The sequence below is a fragment of the Ochotona curzoniae genome, unplaced genomic scaffold (assembly GCF_017591425.1).
Source record: "Ochotona curzoniae isolate NIBS_2020 unplaced genomic scaffold, NIBS_Ocur_1.0 scaffold_4683, whole genome shotgun sequence".
Classification (NCBI taxonomy): Eukaryota; Metazoa; Chordata; class Mammalia; order Lagomorpha; family Ochotonidae; genus Ochotona; species Ochotona curzoniae.
In genome coordinates, this window is record NW_024467121.1 from 22,514,343 (window position 1) to 22,531,367 (window position 17,025).

Below are 17,025 nucleotides of genomic sequence, written 5' to 3' on the forward strand. Positions count from 1 at the left end.
AATTTCCCCACTCGGTTGCCGGCTGCCTGTACCTTCAACAGAAAACAATGCTGAAACAACCAATCTGCTCTCGGGTCCTATCTCTGCTCCCTTCAGCCCTTCTCTGTCTATAAAACCAGCCTCTCCTGCTCAGCTCATGGGCTCTTTCTCCGCTCACTCCACAGAATGCAGTGCTGCCCGATTCCAGGACTGCAGAACGAAGCCAATCAACATCTCGAAGCTCTCTGAGATCCTGTTTCCTGACAACATCACTAACTGGTATTATGCATTCCTTCCCTCTGCTTACCACTCGCACTGAAACCCTTTGGCTAATCGATTTACTCTCTTCCTGCCATCTGCCAGCAGTTGTTCTGCATCAAGTCAGTCATGCTAGAAAGAGGGGATAATACCTAAAGGGGACTTCAGGAGTACTGGCTCACAGTCATTTTTTCAGGCTGGTCCTGTTTCAGATTCCGCTGGCTGACTGATAGGCACAGCATTTCGCATGTTTTCTTGAGCACCCTGAGTAGTCCAGGGCGTTCTGAGCTGCAGAGGGTCCACTCTAAAAGCTCCCTCCACCCACGCCACTCACCTCTGCCAGCAGATCATGGAGCTCGCCTTCGCTGGGGCAGCATCCTAGGGACCTGACAATTGTGCCAATCTCCCTGAAAAAGAATTGTCAATGGTTTCAGAAAATAAACTTCAAAATGTAAATGTTACAGAACTTATTACATTTAAAAACTTTCTAAATTATTCCAGATCGCACGAAACATGGCAAACCAAATTACTGAAACAGTGCCTCATGATGATGAAAACTACTTCTTAGGGAAAAGGTTCAGCAGCTGGAGATGGATGAAAGACAAGTTCTCCTGACTGCTACGTGTAAGCCTTGCCTGGGCCAAAATCAGAAAGTTCTAGTCAAGGAACAGAAAGGGCAGGATCAAGAGTAAGAAATGGCAGCCTCTTAGTAGCTGAAAACATTACTTAAATCTTTTTGAGCCTCAGTTTCCACCTCTGTAAAATGGAGAAGCTGATATCTGCCACACAGATTCGCGGTGCGTTTACATTGCTAAAGCAATACTCAAAAGCATGATACCCGGGGTGAGCACTGTGACACAGCAGATAAAGCCACTGCACGTAATGCTGGCATCCTGTAATGGTGCCCCTTTTCTGATTCCGCTCCCTGTTAACAGCCTGAGAAAAGCAGCAGAAGATGGTCCAAGCGCTTGGGCCCCTGTTGCCACCTGGGACACCTGGATGAAGCTCATATGGGATGTCAGCACTGCAGAGTGGATCAGCGTGCTGTACCACCATGTCGGTGGGTAGATTCCTTCTAATAATAATACTGGACCCAAGGTAGCCATTTTAGATTCAGGTTAAGTACTACACCTTAATTATAACTAATTAGGGGCCTGTACAGTGGCACAGTAGCAAGTTAATCCTCTGCCTGTGGCACCAGCATCCAGTATGTGTGCTAGTTTTAATCCTGACTGCTCTACTTCCTGACTCAGCTCCCTGCTGATAGGGTGTGAAAGCAGTTGAGGACGGTTCAAGTTCTTGAGCCCCTGCATTCACTTTCTTCTGGTGGAGGAGCCAGAAAAAAACCCTGGCTCCTGGCTTTTGATCGGCTCAGCTCCTGCCACTGTGGTCATTTGGAGAGTGAACCAGTGGAAGAAAGATCCCTCTTTCTCTCCTTATCTCTAAGGCTAACTTTCTAAACAAACAAATCCTTATTTAAAAATATAATAACATTTACCTAATATTTGAATCAGATAGCATTTCACAAATACTCATGCCATCTTACCTGATCTTCCCAACAGCCATGTTCAGGTACCGAGTTATTATTATTTCAATTCACAGGTAAACATACTCAGTCTCAAAAAGTTTAAGTAACTTGCCCAGGGCTACTCAGCAACCAAGTGGCAGCACTAGATTTAAAATGCATTTTTGACAACTGCAGATCTCATCCATTCACAGAACACGAGTGACTAGCTACTAAGTTCCACAGACGACCCAGGTTAGACACAGTAGTGAGTAAGATCAAATGAGAGGGGTGTTTTAGCTGGTGAACGATGCTGTGGATACATAGAAAAGGGGCACTAACCTAGACTGGAATGACAGGGGCCAAGGAAAGCTTCCATCAGCATTAACTGGTAAACTACTTGAAGCACTTAGGCAGAGAAACTCTGCTTCACCTACGGCCTGACAGCTGCCAGGCCAGGGGTAGGAATTTTCCATGGTGGGGTCCCTGGGGAGTGTCTGCCGGCCTCTCTGCTCCTCAGATAAAGCAGGAAGGAAGGAACTCAGCTGTGGTGGCCTCCATCACTCCCACCACCACTTCCTACCTCTCCAAACCCTCTACCTCCAAGCCCCACTTTGTTCTCACATGCTAACGCTAGCATGTGTATTCCCTATATTTACCACCAATTCCCTCCACTCTTCTCCACCCTGTCTACCTTTCCCAAGGAACTTAACCCTCCACCTACACCAGGCTGCCTGACCTCGGGATACTGCAGTGCTTAAATAACACCAGGTCCAGCACCACAGCTTTCTGCTGCAGCCTACAGTGTAAGTGTAAGCTGTCCTCACTGGAGTGGCTAAATCATCCATGATTTGCTGCCTGTCATGATTCACAGATGTTGGCTTCACGTGGGCTCATTCACAGAGCTGTAAATCCAACACAAGAACACACACACACACACACACACACACACACTTATTGAGCTTCATCTTCCAGACAAGAACAGCAAGTTCAGATCCTCTGACCAAGTAACTAGTCTTTTCCGGCACCAGTCATCTGCACCTGCGTCTTCCCATTTCATGAGATGCCTCGGTTTCCCTCCCATGTCTGCAGCACCTATCTGTCCAGGATTGAGACCTCTGACAAAACCACCCAGTTTGCCAGCAGCACCTCTTTTCCTTTTGGATTTGTTACCATCAGAGTCACTATCAGAAAATTTCATTTTGCCCCATCTTTTTCTTCATCAGCTTTTTAAAATTTAAGGATTTTGACAGAGTTACAGGGAGAGGGACAGCCAGGTCTTCTATCCAATGGCTCACTCCCCAGATAGATCCACGACCAGGGCTGGGGCAGACTCAAGCCAGGACCCTGGAGCTTCTTCTGACTCTCCCATGTAGGCGTAGGGACCCAAAAACTTGCACAGTTCCCAACTGCTTTCTCGGGCACATTACCAGGGAGCTGGATCAGAACTGGAGCAAACACTGCAGCCCTCTCGGCCAGATTTTGAGAATCAAGAAACGCTTCCAGATTCTGGGCAGCCTGCGCCTTCAGCTGCAGCACTGTGGCCATCTTTGGTCCCCAGCACCGTCAGCATCTGTATGCCCCTTCCTCCTTAGGAAATGCTCCACCTGCCCATTCAGCACACACCACAGGTTCTTCAAGTCCTGCCTCGTCACCATTTCACCCTCCCCTTTCTGTTCCCAGCGTCAACCATGCCCCTGTATTGAAGAGCATTTTTTTTTTAGTTGAAGACCTGAAGAATTGTGACTCTGTGACACCTCCTCCTTAGTTTCTCTGAGCTCCAGTCTTGGCTCTCAGTCCTGACACTCATCTTTCCCACCCTTGATATCTTCATCTTTGCCTTTATTAGTTGCTTCTTTTACATTAAAATGTTCAGTTGGATTCTTTATCTTGTAAAAATGGAGAGATAGGCATTTTACACATTGATTAAAGTCACCACTTCAGATGCCTACAACCCATACTGGAGTCTCTGGGCTCAATTCCCAGCTTCACTGCAATTCAGCTTCCTGCTGATGTGCTCCATGGGAGGCTGCAGATGATGGCTCAAGCCTCTTAGGTGGCATTAAGAGAACTGGAACAAGACCACTGCTGGCATTTGAGGAGAGAACCAGCAGATGCTTACTGTCCCTAGCTGTCTCAAACAGATACATTTCAAAATAAAAAGATATGTGTATGTGCATGCAGAATGAGAGCACAACAAGGCAAGTGTGACAAATTATTCATTGGTGAGTGTGGGTGGAAGCATACTATAATTCAATGCATCATCCTTTTGGTTTATGACTGAAATATTTTTAAAAAACATTTATTACAGGACACAGTGCGATAATGTAGTGACTAAATCCTCGCCTTGCATGCGACGAGGTCCCATATGGGCGCTGTTTCCTGTCTCAGCCGCTTCACTTCCCTTCTTGTGGCCTGGGAAAGAAGGAGAGGGCAGCCCAAAGCCTGGGACCCTGCATCTGTGTAGGAGACCTGGAAGAAGTTCCAGGCTCCAGGCTTCGGACTTTGGGTCTCAGCTCCAACCACTGCGACCATTTGAGGAGTTGAACTAACGTTTGGAAGATCTTTCTGACTCTCCTTTCTATAAATCTGACTTTCCAATTTAAAAAGTAATAAATCTTTTTTTAAAAACATATATATTACAATGCAATAAGTATATCTCATTTTCATTAATCAAAATGAAATTAATAACAATGATAACAGAAATCCTGTCTGATATAAGCAAACTGTCTATAAAACAGTCTGTAGGGCCGGCACAGTGGTGCAGCAAGCTAAGTCTCCACTTGCCATGGGCATCAGTTCAAGTCCTGGCAGCTACTAGTTGGCTGTGATACCTAGCAAAGGCACATGGAAGGAGGGGGTAACTAAGAAGCTAACAGGAAGGTCAAAGAGTGAGGGGATGGGAGAAGATACTTAAATCCTAAAAGTGTTTCCTGCTTTCTCAAAGGTTTCTTTATGGGGTGGCACAATGGCTTAACTCGTTAACACTCTATAAGCACCAGCATCCCATTTAGGCACCAATTTGTGCCCTAGCTATCCCACTTCCCATCCAGCTCCCTGCTTGTGGCCTGGGAAAGCAGCTGAGGACAGCTCAAAGCCTTGGGAGATACAGAAGAAGCTCCTGGTTTCAAGTAAACTCAGCTCCAGCTCTTGCTACCACTTGGGGAGTGAACCAATGGATGGAAGTTCTTTCTCTCCTTATTTTTCTCTGCAAATCTGCCTTTCCAATACAAATAAATAAATCTTTAAGTTAATAAAAAAAAAAGAGCAAAGGGTTTTTTTCCTTCATGTGATAATGGGATGGAATGAACTAATTTTATTCAAGACATTCCACCCATACCACTACCCACCAAGTTCCTAGAACCTATGAGCAATGAAAGTAAAGGGGAATTATAGCAAGAACAAGAATGAGTCAGGAGTCCGGCGTGGTAGCCTAGTGGCTAAGTCCTCACCTTGAATGTGCTGGGATCCGATATGGGCATCAGTTCTAATCCCAGAGGCCCTGCTTCCCATATAGTCCTCTGCTTGTGGCCTAGCAAGGCAGTCAAGCACGGCCCAAAGCCTTAGGACCCTGCACCTGCATCGGAGACCCAGAAGAGGCTCCTGGCTCCTGGCTTTGGATTGGTTCAGCTCTGGCCACTGCAGCCACTTTGGGAGTGAATCAATGGACAGAGATCTTCCTCTCTGTCTCTCCTCCTCTCTGTATATCTGACTTTCAAAAAAAAAAAAAAAAGTGGCAGAGCTTTTGTCATTCTCCCAGGTCCTAAAATACAGAGCAGGAACACAATAAACCAAATGATTCTAGGAGCTGCTCCCACATCATAGTGCCAGTGCCAAGGACTCGGATGCAGGCGACAGGCCTAGGTGCCCTTGACGAGCCACCTGGCACCTGGCTGGAGCAGGAACTCTTTGCCATTGTGAAGCAAGCACGTCATCAACAGTCTCATCACAGGAGAGGTGGGCTAAAGTAGCAAAATACATAAAAAAAAGTTTTAAAGTAATGTTTAAAAATAACATTGAGAAAGGAAAGCTAGCACAGTAAAAGTTTTGAAAAAGTCCATAATTCTTTGTTTTTTGCCAGGTGTTTAGAAGGGAGCAGAGGAAAGACATGCAGTTGTCAACAGGCTGGTCGAGGGGGAAGGGAGAACCAACTTGCAGCAGTGCTGATTTTCGCCTTGTGAACACACGCACCATGGTCAAGGCCACGCCAGCACTGCTAAGTGAAAGGCACTCACAGTGGATCCTAGAAGGGAGGCCGGCTTGTCCTCTGCCATCTCCACCTTCCACCCACCGTGGGCACCATCGGCCTCCAGAACGTGGAACAGTCTCTGAACATGCATTCCCTCCGGGGCTCTTGGATCTATTTTGAATGTTATACCAAACCACCTGAAATATGTGGAATGTGGCGTGCTTCCCAAGCCAGTGCCATCTGGTGCAGGGGCCTTGCTAACCTCTACGCCGCTCCCACTCAGTGAAGTGCTGAGGCCAGCAGCCCTGCCTCAACCATCATTTAATTGAGATGGTATTATTTCTTTTGTTAAATATAAAATGGTTTTTAAACAGTGACTTGCAAAATTTCTGAAAATGTCACAATCAGCTCTTGGGAGTCAGTGCAAGTCAGCAGGTTCTGGCTCCCACACAGAACCAATCCAGTGGTCACCACAGCATTTAGGGAAAGCTGTACCTCTCTCCCCCTCCAGCCATCTCCAGAAAGGAGAATTTCCTTGGTATGCTCCCATATACTAGAAACAGATTCCAAATGCAACTCTTGTAAAAGTCATTTCGCCTTGAGCACTTATGTCGTTCATTTTAAATTGATTTACTGAGATTTAAAAAAAAAATGCCACCAGCTTGACTTTGTCACTGTTTCACAGGAAGTCTTTAAACTATGCAAACATTTTATTTCCTTTGTCCAATTACACAGGTACCTTATATGGATAGAAATGAACTACCAAAGTAGTAGACATGGGAGCAGCATGATTTCAGAACAAATGAGTCACAACAAGGTGGCCCAAAAACAGCATCATCACTTATTTTTAGCGTTTGGACAATGGAAAAAGTTTGGGTGAATTCAGGTTCCCAGCAGGCATGCATTTGGCCGGTGTTATGTCATGTTCTTGACACAAGGTGGAGCCAGTGTATTGAACTGGGCTGAGTCTTCAGTTTAAGGGCAGTCTAAGGTCAAAAACATTCCAGAGGGAAGACCCAAGATTCAGAACACCAGATGCCTTTCTAAAGGATAAAACAACAGACAAAACATGTTACCTCCTCTATGAAAACACTATGTGGTAAGTGTGAGATGATGATAAAAGCAATTTAAGAATTCTAGGAACGAAGCAGGATTTTAAAATAATTGTCATTCATTTAACAAATGCTTTACACTATAGTGTATGAAGTATTAGTTGAAGTATAGCAGAGAACAAAATAAAGACCTTGACTTTCCTTTTCACAGTTTAACCTTATTTTGAAGCTAAAGAATGAAAGAAGCTAAAACTGTGGCAGCAGCTCTATCGGCACAGCTACTCTGCTCAGAACAGGCCTCTTTTCCCAAGGCTTCACAACACTAAAGACCACTTCCCACTGACAAACACACTTCCTGAAAATCTGGTGGTTCTAACTGTCGATTATCATTTTTTTATATAGTCTCATGTGCCAGAACTTATAGCCCCCAAATTCTGAAGCCTGGACCTCTTGCAACACATAACTTCACTCAGAACAATCCAACAGGTAGTTTCACCAGCTCCTTTTGTGCGTCCTGTGTCCTGTGTGCTGCAGCTACAAGGACAGACAAGCAAACCCCAGGACTCACAGCAGGCGGGAGAAAGCAGAAACACAAAGATCATCAGCAAGAGGCAGTGTAAACACGGAAGACATTCCCAGGATCATCATCTTCATCACTACACAACATTCTATGAACCGTGGGGTGACAGTGGGATCAGCTGACTTTAATGCAAAAATCTTTAGATCTTTGTAGGAGAGATTTTCAAAAATTTCATGGAAAGTGTGCATCAGTGGGAAAAAAAAGCTGTATCTTTCAAATTGCTTTATATCAAAATAAACACCTCTAATTTCATTTTCCCTGAGCTTTTCAAAGTCCCCTTGTATTTGCTCTTCCTCATCTGCTCACGTGGCTGGCTCCTTCCACTCCTAAAGAAAGAATCTACAAAATAACTGAGCAGGAGTTCTCAAAAGTGTCAAGGTCATGAAAGAAAATGACCAAGGAGCTGCCACAGATGGGAGGACGAAAGACACAGGGATAATTAAATGCAACTGGCATTCTGCTCTGGATACTGGAAGAGAGAAGGGAGTTAGTCCCAAAGCTGGCAAAAATCCAAAAGACCTGCAGTTAGTGCATGGTGCTAAAGCCGCGCTCACTTCTGGGTTCTGACCATTGTACTGTCATTACGCAAGATGTGGACATCAGAAACAGCAGAAGGAAGGACAGCCAAGGACTCTCCGAGCTATTTTTAACACTTCCGGAGCTTTTAAAAACATCTCAAAACAAGATATAAAAATCTACTTTTAAACATTCAGATTTTCCTAATGTACATTTCTTACATATACATATGTGTCACTTAATGTATATTTCTTATATATACATATGTCTATAAGTGTAAAAACTTTTGTTGCTAATAAAAATAGGTTTTATCTTCCATAATATTATCTAACAGGACATTCTTTGCATACTTACAACTTCCTGATTTCCATATATTAAACTTATTTCCTATCATCTTACAAATTTTTTGTGGCAATTTTTCTATTGATTCTTTTTCAGGCTTCAGATTTTTTAAAAGCAGTTATTTTATTTTTATTGAAAAGTCAGATATACGAGAGGAGAGACAGAGAGGAAGATTTCCCAACCACTGATTCACTCCCCAAGCAGCTGCAACAGAGCCAATCTGAAGCCAGGAGTCAGGAACTTCTTTCCGGGTCTCCCACATGGGTGCAGGGTCCCAAGGCTTTGCTTTCCCAGGCCACAAGCTGGGAGCTGGATGGGAACTGAGGCTGCCGGGATTAGAACCGGTGCCCACAGGTGATCCCAGTGCTTGCAAGGTGAGGACTATAGCCACTAGGCTATCATGCTAGGCCCAGGTTTCAGATATTTAATCATATAGCTATGAATATTTTGTGACCAACACATATGCCTCAGCTGAGACCTATTTAACTGTTGTTGGTTGATGTCTCTAATCAAAACTAAGACTTTTGACTATAATTTTTAAATATCATCTTTTTTAAAAAATCAAAATATTATTTTAAAAAATACTGATAAATGGGCTATCTTTGTTTTGCTTCCAACTTTACCAAAAACGCTGCTTGTGCCTCCTCACTGACTCACTAATTAGATGTGTGGAAAGTACTTGTCAATTTCTTTTTGAATTTTTAAAATTATAAATAAATAAGTAGTAAATTCCATTCAACAGCTCTCAATTATCTGTAGAGATCATCCTAAGACTTTGCTTCTATCTAGTGATGAATTACATTAATAAAAACCTCAACATGGAACCATTTTTACACTGTTGGATAAACCCATTTGTTTTAACATACCACTAAATTTTACTGCTAATATAATGAGTTTTCTATATTCATTTGTACAGTTGCTTCAAAGGGTTTTCATGCCTTCTTTATTAAGGTTTTTTATGTCAACAGTACACTTACTTCAGAAAAAGAATGTGGCAGTTTTCCTTAATTTCCCATTCTCTAAAAGACACTAAGTACTATTAGGAGCAAATATTCTTTCGGTTTCATAGAATCCTTAGGAATTCACCAAGGCTGTAGCCTCTTGGTGAGAGTTCTTCCAAAAGCTCACTGCTTGGCTCTCTAATCTCACTTTCTACCTTTACAGACATCAGATTATTTTGCTAATTTTGTCAACTGACTTTTAAAAAAACGTACAATTCAGTGGGTTTCGGGATATTCATGAGGAATCCCGGTTAGCAATCCCTTCACATTTCCCCTCCCTTCGGACACCTCAAAACCTCCATTCTACTTTCTGGACTTTTCATGTAAATGTCATTTGTATAGGGCTTCTTTGGCCTAGCACGGTGATTTTAAGGTTTACTTGTAGTATGCATCAGTACTTCATTCATTTTTATGGGTGCATAATATTTCATAAATGAACACAACACATTTTGTTTATCCATTCATCAGATGACTGACATGCAAAATATTTCTACTTCCCAGGCTATTATAAATAGCTCTGCTTTAACTATATGTGTGTGAGTTTTTCTGTGGACATATTCTCCCTTTTTCTTGCATAAATGTCACAGGTAAAAGAAACTGCTTGGTCAAACAGTAAGTCTAGGTCTACCTTTTTCAGGGACTACCAAATTGGTTTCTAAAGTGTCTGCACCCTTTTATTTTCCTATCACCACTGCATGAAAGTTCTAATTTCTCTACATTCTCATTAACTGTTATTTTTCTTGTTGTTTTTTAACAAAAATTTAATTTTACTTGAAAGAGAGACAGAGAGGGAGAGACAGAGAGATGTTTTATCCACTGATTCGCTCCCCAGATAGCTGCAACAGCCAAAGCTGAGCCCATTTGAAGCCAGGAGCTTCTTCGCAGTCTCCCATGTGGGTACAGGGGCCCAAGGACTTGGATCATACTCCACTGCTTTCCCAGGCCATTAACAGGGAGCTGCATTACAAGTAGAGCAGCTGGCAACTGAACCAGCACACAAGTAGAATGCCAGTACCACAAGCAGAGGATTAGGTTGCTAGAACACTGCACCAGCCACTATTTTTCATTTTTTAAATTACAACAATCCTAGTGGGTCTGTAGCCATATTTCATCATGGTTTTACTTCCAACATCCTTAATGAACAGTGGTGTTTACTGTATTTTCATATGCTTTTGGCCATTAAACATCTTCTTTAGAGAAATCTATTCAAATTCTTGTCTACTCAGGGCCAGCATATTGGCTCAACTGGCTAATCCTCCACCTCCTAGGGCAGGCATCCTATATGTGTACCAGTTTATATCCCAGTTGCTCCACTTCCCATCCAGCTCCCTGCCTGCGGTCTATGAAAGCAGTAGAGAATGGCCCAAAGCCTTGGGACCTGCACCCACATGGGAGACCAGGAAGAGGCTCTGGGCTCCTGTCTTCAGATTAGTTCAACTCCAATCCTTGTGGTCATTTGGGAAATACACCAGTGGAGAGAAGCTCTTTCTCTGTGTCTCTCCTTCTCTCTGTAAATCTGCATTTCCAATAAAAATAAATAAATCTTCAAAAAGATTCTTGTCTACTGAAAAGTGTTTGGGTTGTCTTTTATTATTCCGTTGTGAAAGTTCTTTATGTATTCAGATACTAGATCTTTATCAGATATATGGAAAATATTTTCTCCCTCTCTATTGCTTGTTTTTTAAATTGACAGTGTCATTTGAAGCATCCAAGTTTTCAATATTAGAGATATCTCCCACATCTTCTATGTAGTTCCATGTTATCTGGGCTAGGAAGGTGTGGAGAGCCAGGTGGTAGCTCTGAAAGCCACCACACAGACACATATTCTAGTCAATTCTTCCCCAGCTCTAATTCAGATGCCTTTGAGCACAGTAATCATTCTTATTGCTGCCTAGCTTCATCTGTATTTATATACTGTCTTTGTGTTACTGATTTTTGCTCTTCTAAGCCACGTTCAAGTCTTTTAAATTGGATTTTCCTCCTTTATGGATGTGGCTTTTCCTTTGTTCTGTAAGCTTTCCAGATGATTCAAATACACACTCAGAATTAGGAACCATGTGGCTCTACCCACTACACCACAGCACCAGCATCCAATAGGAGCAACATTTTAGTCCTGCTGCTCCACTTCTGACCCAGCCCTGCTAACAGCCTGGGAACGCAGTGGAAGCCAGCCCAGGTGCTTGGCCAGCTAGACCCATTGAGACAAGAAGAAGAATTCTCCAAGTGCATTTGGATATGCCATCCACTGCTCTCTCTGAGCCCCAGAGCAGCCCAGCTGTGACACATCCACTGCTACAATCAGCCCATGTAACCTGCAGTTCTCTCCATGTTTAGGGTTCTGAGATCAGCAGTTCAGTTGGTAGGGAATCACCCAAGAAACCTCATCTGAGACCATCCCAGACCTGATCCTTGTGTGTGTTTGCCATTACAGGGTCCGGCACAGTTTGTCACCCAAGTCAGCCTATGCACACATTTGTAGTTGCAATTGCTGGGTCAGTTCTGTCTCCAGCCCCATGTTTTACGAAACCCAATGAGTGTTGGAATCCAGCCTGATCCTGCCCACCACATACTTGGCCTTCATGTAAACCAGTGGGAGCTGCAGTCTAGTCAGAGCGACCCACAAAACTCCCCACCGGGCCCAACCCCGCCCTGGTTCCTATGCTTGCCAGTATGTATACATACAGTATGTATGCTGGTCCTGTCTGTCCCACATCCCACCTGGGTCTGGGAATGGGCTAAGTGGGGAAACTGGGAGACTCCCCTACTGGGCCATAGTTCCCACTGGTGAGCATGTGTTCCAGACCTAGGAGTCAGACAAGCTGGGCAAGGTAGCCCCACTTGATAACAAGTGTGTGGGTTGGTTTTGGAAGGGGTGGACTGGGCAAGGCCTAACAGATCTTAGCCCACTGGCAAGTGCAGAAACAAGGCTGGAGTGCAGGTCATGCCAGGCTAGGGTATCACACTTACTGGTTCACATGAGCCAAGGATTGGAGCCGACTGAGCACAGGCAGGTTGCAGCACCCACCAGTGAGAGCTGGGACTGGGGGCTGGCTAGGTCAGGCTAGGTCAGGCTAGGCTACGGCATCTGAAGGCAAAGGCTAAGACAGATGGGGCTATGCCAGGCCGGGTCAGAGCATAAAAAGCAGCTGGAGGGGGGCAGAGTGGGCTGCTTTCTCCACTCATAATCTAACCATGAGGGTACAATTCCGGACGGCCCAAGGAGCTTTGACCTGCACTTTAGGTGCCCAGGGCTGCCTGGCTACAGGTACCCCTGTGGGTCAAAAAACGTGGCCTCCAGGATGGGGTCATCCCAGAAACCTGCGGAGCCTCCCTCCCCCAAGTGAGCCAGAGTGCTCAGCTGCTTGTACCTTTCGTCAGGTATGAGCCAGATTATATTTATTTTGCCAGATTTTTTTTAATGATCTTTAAAAAAATACAAACCCTTCCACACTATCACACAGCTGACACCTTTCAAGTGAATCCAGTATGACATTTCCTGGGTATAGTTTGAGGCTGCAGGAAGTACGAACCTGGAAGCCACAGAGGGTACACACCCAGAGGCCACAGGAATTATATGCCCAGAGGCCCCAGGAAGTACACTCCCTGAGACCACCAATCCTCAGAGAGCCTCAGACTCCCCATCTGTAGCCACAGAGCAGAGTCTGTACTGGTTCTAGGCAATTCAATAAGTACAACAAAACAGATACAAACCCAAGTCAACCAGAGGTAGCCTCCACAGACACCAAATACACAGGTACCCTCCATCAAGACAGTTATTCAAGTATCTTGAACCAGGCAACCTAAAAAGTCTGGAGCACAGCCTAATGGGATATCATTCTTCATGATGCTTCCAATACATTAAACTGAAGTAATCCACACACTTAGCCAAGGCCTGAACACAGAAGGTACAGGCATTCCAGCCCCCTGAATGCTGCTGAGAAAGCTCTAAGAGTAAGCTTTATCACATGTTTGATCCTGCTCTATGGGAATGGTACCATGCTATGTACAGATGCACTCGTCTGAGTAAAAAGGGGTATAACAAACTTGTATTCCTTTATACGCACTGCGTTTCTGAAGTGATCCCTACAAACTGGCGCTTTGGCTACTGTTAGTTGGGAGAGCAATAGGACAACTGATAAAGGCACTAAACGGACTTGTCTTTGTTCTCTTTGGATTTTTTATAATATGAATATATTGTCTATTCAAAGCAGTTTTAATTTTTTCATTGCAAAGTCAGATATACAGAGAGGAGGAGAGACAGAAAGATCTTCCATCTGATGATTCACTCCCCAAATGGCTGCCAATAGCCAGAGCTGAGCTGATCCAAAGCCAGGAACCCAGAGCCTTTTCTGGGTCTCCCATGCGAGTGCAGGGAGCTAAGGCTTTGGGCCATCCTCAACTGCTTGCCCAGACCACAAGCAGGGAGCTGGATGAGAAGTGGAGCAGCCGGGATTAGAACCGGCACCCATATGGGGGATCCTGGCGCGTTCAAGTGGAGGACTTTAGCCACTAGGCCACGCTGCCAGGCCCTCAAAGTAGTTTTTAAAAACTGTATCCCTAGGACAGGTGTTTAGTCAAGGTAAGTCATTGTGTGACACACATGCTCCACCTGAGTGCCTAATCTGAGATCCAGCGCTTCCGTTTCTGACCCAGCTTCCTGCTAATGCACACCTTGACAGGTAATGGGTGAGAACTAAAGGACTTCTGTCGCCATCACCCCAAGGAAGACCCAGATGACATTCCAGGCTCCCGACTCATCCAGACCCAGCCCTGGCTACTACGGGTTTTTGGGAGAATGAACCCCTGGATGGATGATCTCTGTCTTCCAGATAAAATGAAAATAAGTAGAAACTTTTTAATTTTTTAAGATTTATTCATTTTTATTGGAAAGGCAGATTTACAGAGAGAAGGACACAAAGATCCTCCACCTGCTTGTTCACTCCCCAAATGACCACAATTGCAACAGCTGAGTCAATCTGAAGCCAGCAGCCTCCCCCGGATCCCCACACGGGTGCAGGGTCCCAAGGCCTCTGTCTGTCCTCCACTGCTTTCCACAAGCAGGGAGCTGGACAGGAAATGGTACAGCCATGACATAAACCGGCTCACACATGGGATCCTGGCACATGTAAGGTGAGGACTTTAGTCACTGGGCTACGGCACCAGGCCCCCAAGTAAAAACTCTCAAAAACCATATAATCAATCCCCTTTCCTGATTACTCCCTTCATGTCCAAATAGAAATGCTTAAGTTCTATTACTCTCCTATCTTACTTCCTCCATCTTGAATAAATTCCATTTTCAAACTCAAGAGGGTGTGGACTTTCTGAGAGAAATAAACCTTTACTGTGTCCACATAATAAAGGGACAGCACGTTTCTACAGGATTGCCTGTTCTTCCTTATTAGTACATGCTCCCAAGGGGGAAACATGCAGTTTTTCAAATTCAATGGAACATCCATAAAACAAGATGCAATGAGCCACAAAGAACATCCAAGCAACTTGTCCCGAGCAGAAATCATACGAGTACATTCTCTGACTTTCTAAAACACTTTGTTCTCTTGGCTTCTGGGACACCACATCCAATTGAGGCTTCTTCCTATTCGGCGTCCACTTGTTCACATCTCCTTTTCTGACTTCTCTTGTTAACTCCTGAGCCCTGGCATGCCTCAGCATTCCAAATGAGGCCTCCTTCTTACCTCTATGAGCTGAGAAGGCCAGAGCCAAGGGAGCCACCTCCAGTGAGGTTTTGCCTGCTGTGTCATACATATTGGAAGGAACATGAGTACGGGTTTGTCACCTAGCCCACCTGCCAGCCCATCTTAAGAACTAAATTGTGAAGATTGACATACAAGCAATCCATCTTCTCACAACAAAAACAACCAAAGTCTTTGAATAATTCTACATAGATAATTTTAGCCATTCCACATTTGTTACAGCATAGTAATACAAATTTGGACGATAACAAATCTAGATTTCCAAAATTAGGAGAGCTTATTAAATGGAAGTTTATTCACACACTGGAACACCTTACAGTCTTTAAAAATGGTCACTGAAGAAGATGGCATTCATGCATACAGCAAATGTTGTGAACATAAAATAACATGCATGAGCACTTCCTGAAAAAAACAGTATTTGACAAGACTCCACATAACACATATAATTTAAAGAATACAAGGATAGAGGAACAAAACAGGAAAACTGTGGCTAGAAGTAATTCCATTCAAATATAATCCCTGCTTGTGGCCTGGAAAAATAGTGGAGGATGGCCCAAAACCTTGGGTCCTTGCACCTATGTGGGAGACCCTAAGGAAGCTCCTGGCTCCTGACTTTGGATCAGCTCCAACCATTGCAGCCACTTGGGGAGTGAACTAGCAAATGGTAGATCTTTTTTTTCTGTGTTTCCTTCTCTCTGTAAACCCGAGTTTCCAATAAAAATAAATAAATCTAAGAAAAAGAAAGAAAGAAAGAGAGGGAAAGAGGGAGGGAAGCAAATGTATAGATAAGGAAAATTAAACAAAAGAGAAGTTAGAGAACAGAAAGTCAATATAGAACCAACAGCATACTCTACTGACTTCTACTTTACTTTCATTCTGTGAAAATCAAAGATGAAAGAACAGAAAAACTAAATTTGTTTATGAACAAGTTTAGAGTAACCTGAAAATTAAATTGGAAGACTTTGCTAGAAAACTTAGTTTCTTTGTTTTAAAGGTATAAGAGGTATTTTTCTTATTTTTACTTTCAGCCAAACCAGCTTTATTCAAGAGAAACATTCTACTGAAACAACTTGGTGACAGTACCATAGCATGTGAAGTTAAGATGCTGTCTGCAATGCCAGCATCCCAGATAAGCCTTGGTTCAAGACCTAGTTGTCCCACTTTTAATCTATCTCCCTAATAATGTGCCCAGGAATGGGCCCGGTGGCGTGGCCTAGTGGCTAAAGTCCTCGCCTTGAACACCCCGGGATCCCATATGGGCGCCGGTTCTAATTCTGGCAGCTCCACTTCCCATCCAGCTCCCTGCTTGTGGCCTGGGAAAGCAGTCGAGGACGGCGCAAAGCTTTGGGACCCTGCACCCGTGTGGGAGACCCAGAAAAGGTTCCTGGTTCCCGGCTTCGGATCGGCACAGCACCGGCCATTGCGGCTCACTTGGGGAGTGAATAATTGGACAGAAGATCTTCCTCTCTGTCTCTCCTCCTCTCTGTATATCTATCTGACTTCATAATTTAAAAAAATGAATAAATCTTTAAAAATAATAATAATAATCTGCCCAGGAAAGTGGCAGAAAATCATCCAGGTGTTTGGACCCAGCAACCCACAAGGGAAAGCCTGAATGTACTAGACTCCTGACTTTGGTCTGGTCAAGCCCCAGCTACCCCGGCCATTTGGGGAATGATGCAGAGGGGGAAGATTCTCTCTCTCACCTCTCTCTCTCCTCCCTCTCAGCGTCGCCTCCTCACCTCAGTAACTGCTTTTTTTAAAAAAAAAAAAACCTACTCAAAATGACTTCTGTTTATTTCCAAAAATTAAAAACTTAAAAATATTTACAAAAGGTGCATAACAGTACTTTAAAATTTCATGGGAAGTGAAATTAGCAGATAAGTTTATGTG

The 17,025-nt window shown here is 44.0% G+C and overlaps 1 protein-coding gene across 1 annotated transcript in view; it reads right to left on the bottom strand.

Moving 5' to 3' along the window:
- Positions 1 to 17,025, bottom strand: part of EFCAB2 (EF-hand calcium binding domain 2) — a 65,294-nt gene that overhangs the window by 26,308 nt on the left and 21,961 nt on the right. Inside the window, exon 3 of the mRNA XM_040968092.1 lies at positions 572 to 644. Within this exon, the coding sequence (XP_040824026.1) occupies positions 572 to 644 (73 nt within the window). The remainder of the gene's footprint in view (positions 1 to 571; positions 645 to 17,025) is intronic.